General features: G+C 41.7%; 1 protein-coding gene across 1 annotated transcript in view; it reads right to left on the bottom strand.

Annotated features, from left to right (window-relative positions):
* The window catches only part of OXSR1 (oxidative stress responsive 1), a 99,453-nt gene that overhangs the window by 68,154 nt on the left and 28,319 nt on the right, over positions 1–2,980 (bottom strand). The window contains exon 2 of the mRNA XM_010006007.1: positions 2,515–2,627. Within this exon, the coding sequence (XP_010004309.1) occupies positions 2,515–2,627 (113 nt within the window). The remainder of the gene's footprint in view (positions 1–2,514; positions 2,628–2,980) is intronic.

The following is a 2,980-nucleotide window of genomic DNA, read 5'->3' as shown; positions in this document are numbered from 1 at the left end:
AGCAGGAAATTCAGAAAATTGCATCATTTCAGCTCTCACAGTGGGAAGTGACATCCAATAAACATACAAATTTAGAACAGACCCAGGAAAAAAAAAATTTCTTACTTGTCTACCTTGGCAACCACTGCCCCATGAAGCTGCTACAGCTCAGAACCATCTTCTTCCCTCCTCCATTTCTGCATGATTTCAACTTCAAGAATACCTATAGTTGCATTTTTAAAGAGCTTTCAAAAATCATTAAGAGATCAGCTTAAATCTGGTAAGTAAAGCTCAACTGTCACAGGTCCAGGCAAGAACTTGTTTAGGGAGCAATTATCCCAAAATTGCTCAGAGCCTGATTCTTCCTCTTTCCTCTGAACTCTCAGGCACTAATCACTTACCTATACTCTTTAAATTATGTACAAGTTACCTAGAGGGTCTACAAACTTTGGGAGCACAACTAAAGGCACAGCACAAGGGCTTATTTCAAAGATCAGGCTAAGCATCTGCTCTCTGGGGTACATAGAAAAGGAGAATCACCCACCAGCTACCACATCCAAGACTGAAAGGGAAGGCCTTACCCTCCTAAAGAATCTGTATGAAACAATTAGAATAAAATCTTCAGTACTGTGCAGCCTGAGACATGACTTCTGAGAAGGGACCAGCAGGTTTTGGTTGGAGAACAGCTAAGTGTCAGGTCATCTCTCCATTTTTGCACTGCCTCCTGGCCTAATATCTCACTATTAAAGCAGTTAATCAGTTGGAGCCATTAATGCCTGTGTTGTCATCTATAAAATGCTACAAGACAAGTCATAAGAAGTCTGTTTACTGACAGCAGGTATGGGAAGACTTCAAATCCATGTCTTTATCCCAGACATTAATGAACAGTATTTGACACATGATGTCAAGACAAACATCTGCCTTCACAACAGACCCATACATAAGCCTCCAGAGGGACCCACACTAGATCTGGCCACAAAATTGGAAGCTTAAGAGAGCTGACACCAGCAATTCATTGCAGTCCTACCCATAACAAGAAAAATCATTGTGTGGAACAAGTCAGCCAGAGATTTAAAATATGCAATTAGAAGTACTTATCTAAAATTACATGCCAAGTCTCCACAGCATCTTTCTGAACCTAACCTTTTAGCTGGAATTGGCAATCACTCAAACACTAGCAATCTCAATTACTGCACCATGACAATACAGTTAGGAACTCAACTGAGGCAGAGTAGTATGGACAAGCCTCAAAAAAGACTGAAGAGTGCAAAGGGTTGATACCAGGACACAAAGACTGACTGTGAAAAGGGAAGAGATCTCTAAATCCTACACTGGCACGAGCCATAAGAGGATTTGAACACAGGCCATCTTAAGTGTCCTACATACAACCTTTTACAGGCACGCTAAAATGTGATAGTTTGGATGGAGCCTTTCCTCCTTATAAGAGCAGATTTGTAGATACCTATAATGATAAAAATAGCATTAGTCACTAAATGTAAATGGGAACCATGGTTCAAGTGCCCTGCTGAATATTGTACTAGTGTAGGTCTCCTGCATTTTTTAACTAATTGCAATCAGCAAAAAAAGTGCCCGAGTTAACACTTCAGGACTGTCAAAACACAGGTGGAAAGACCCTAGAGAGTTGCTTTAAAATGAAAGGTGGTACATGGCCTCATCTCCTCATCTTTCCTCTACCCCTGCTAGCCAATATTTACTATAGAAAGTTCTACCCAAGAAAGCCTTCTCACCTTTAGCAAAGACCCCTCAACATTCACAGGTATGCCTGTTTCTGCATGGCTTAAATCCAGGGACCTTCCACATGTGAGGTAGATGTGACAACTGCAGTACTACTGATTTCACTCACACACAGAAACCAGCTCATACACACAGAAAGGAGAACAAAAAGCAGCCCATCAGCATACAAGCCAGGTGAGAAAGTTTTCTGTCTATCTGCTCAAAGCTGTTTTCCATTGAGAAAATCCTGAGAAAAGAGGCAAATAGCAGAAGAAAATTACAGTTACAGCTCCAAAAGACTACCTCTTGTCCTGAGCTCAGAATTAGTTGGTTTCCATATGGCAGCCTGCCAGAGCAATCCCTTGCTGGTAACAGTACCAGAAAGAGATGAGAAGAGCAGCTAGTTGTTTTTTTTTCTTTACAGGTGAAGGAGAAAAAAAAGAACTAAAGAACTACAGGAAAGGAAGAGAAAACAAAATGATTAACGATTCTGGAAGCACACAGCTCCAGATCCCCGTCAAAATGCAGAGCTCTTGTGAGTACAGCTGCACTTCGCACTTGCACACTAGCTCCGTTCAAAACAATGGGATTATACAAGTGCTTAGCTCTAAACAAATAGCCTGAAGTTCTCCAACAGTTGGATCATTTTAACATTCTATGTCCTGTACAATCAGGACAACTGAACTGCCTCTTGTGAAATCAGTCATGTTTCCTCACATTCACATTACCTGAAGAAAGGTTAAGGCACTTAACAGACATCCCAACCAAAATACAATTCCCCAGACAATTTTGATTACATACCAGGAGTTCATCCATGCTTGTCTGACACTTCTCAAGATTGATCCGTTTAATTGCCACCTTCTCCTTCTTTGGAGCGCAGAAGGCTGCCTGCACCACTGCAGTCGCTCCACTCCCTGTGGGTGAAAAAGAGTTAGCAACATCTTAGGGGAGCTCTGCAGAAAGGAAAGGATGTCAGGCAACAAAATTAGGAGTGCTGGTTATTAAAGACAGCAGAGCCAGGTGAAAACCCCAGGAAGGCAACCCTACAGGCACTCCCCACCCCATATCTGTGCAACTCAGTGGACCAGTCCAGCTGCAACATGGAAGTATTGGGCTAACTGAACAAAAACAAATGCATCTTTATGAGGGATCAGTACAGCTCTGCAGATAAAAAACCTCCAGACTCCAGATTACTTAAAACTGAAGACTAATTCTTCTTGTGTGCTTTTAAAAGACTGTAATGTGATGTCTTCACCGAAGTATCAAA

This window comes from Chaetura pelagica, unplaced genomic scaffold (assembly GCF_000747805.2).
Source record: "Chaetura pelagica isolate M959 unplaced genomic scaffold, ChaPel_1.0 scaffold199, whole genome shotgun sequence".
In the NCBI taxonomy this organism is placed as follows: domain Eukaryota; kingdom Metazoa; phylum Chordata; class Aves; order Apodiformes; family Apodidae; genus Chaetura; species Chaetura pelagica.
Note: the sequence above shows the minus strand (reverse complement) of the source record. Positions and strands in the feature narration are given on the sequence as shown.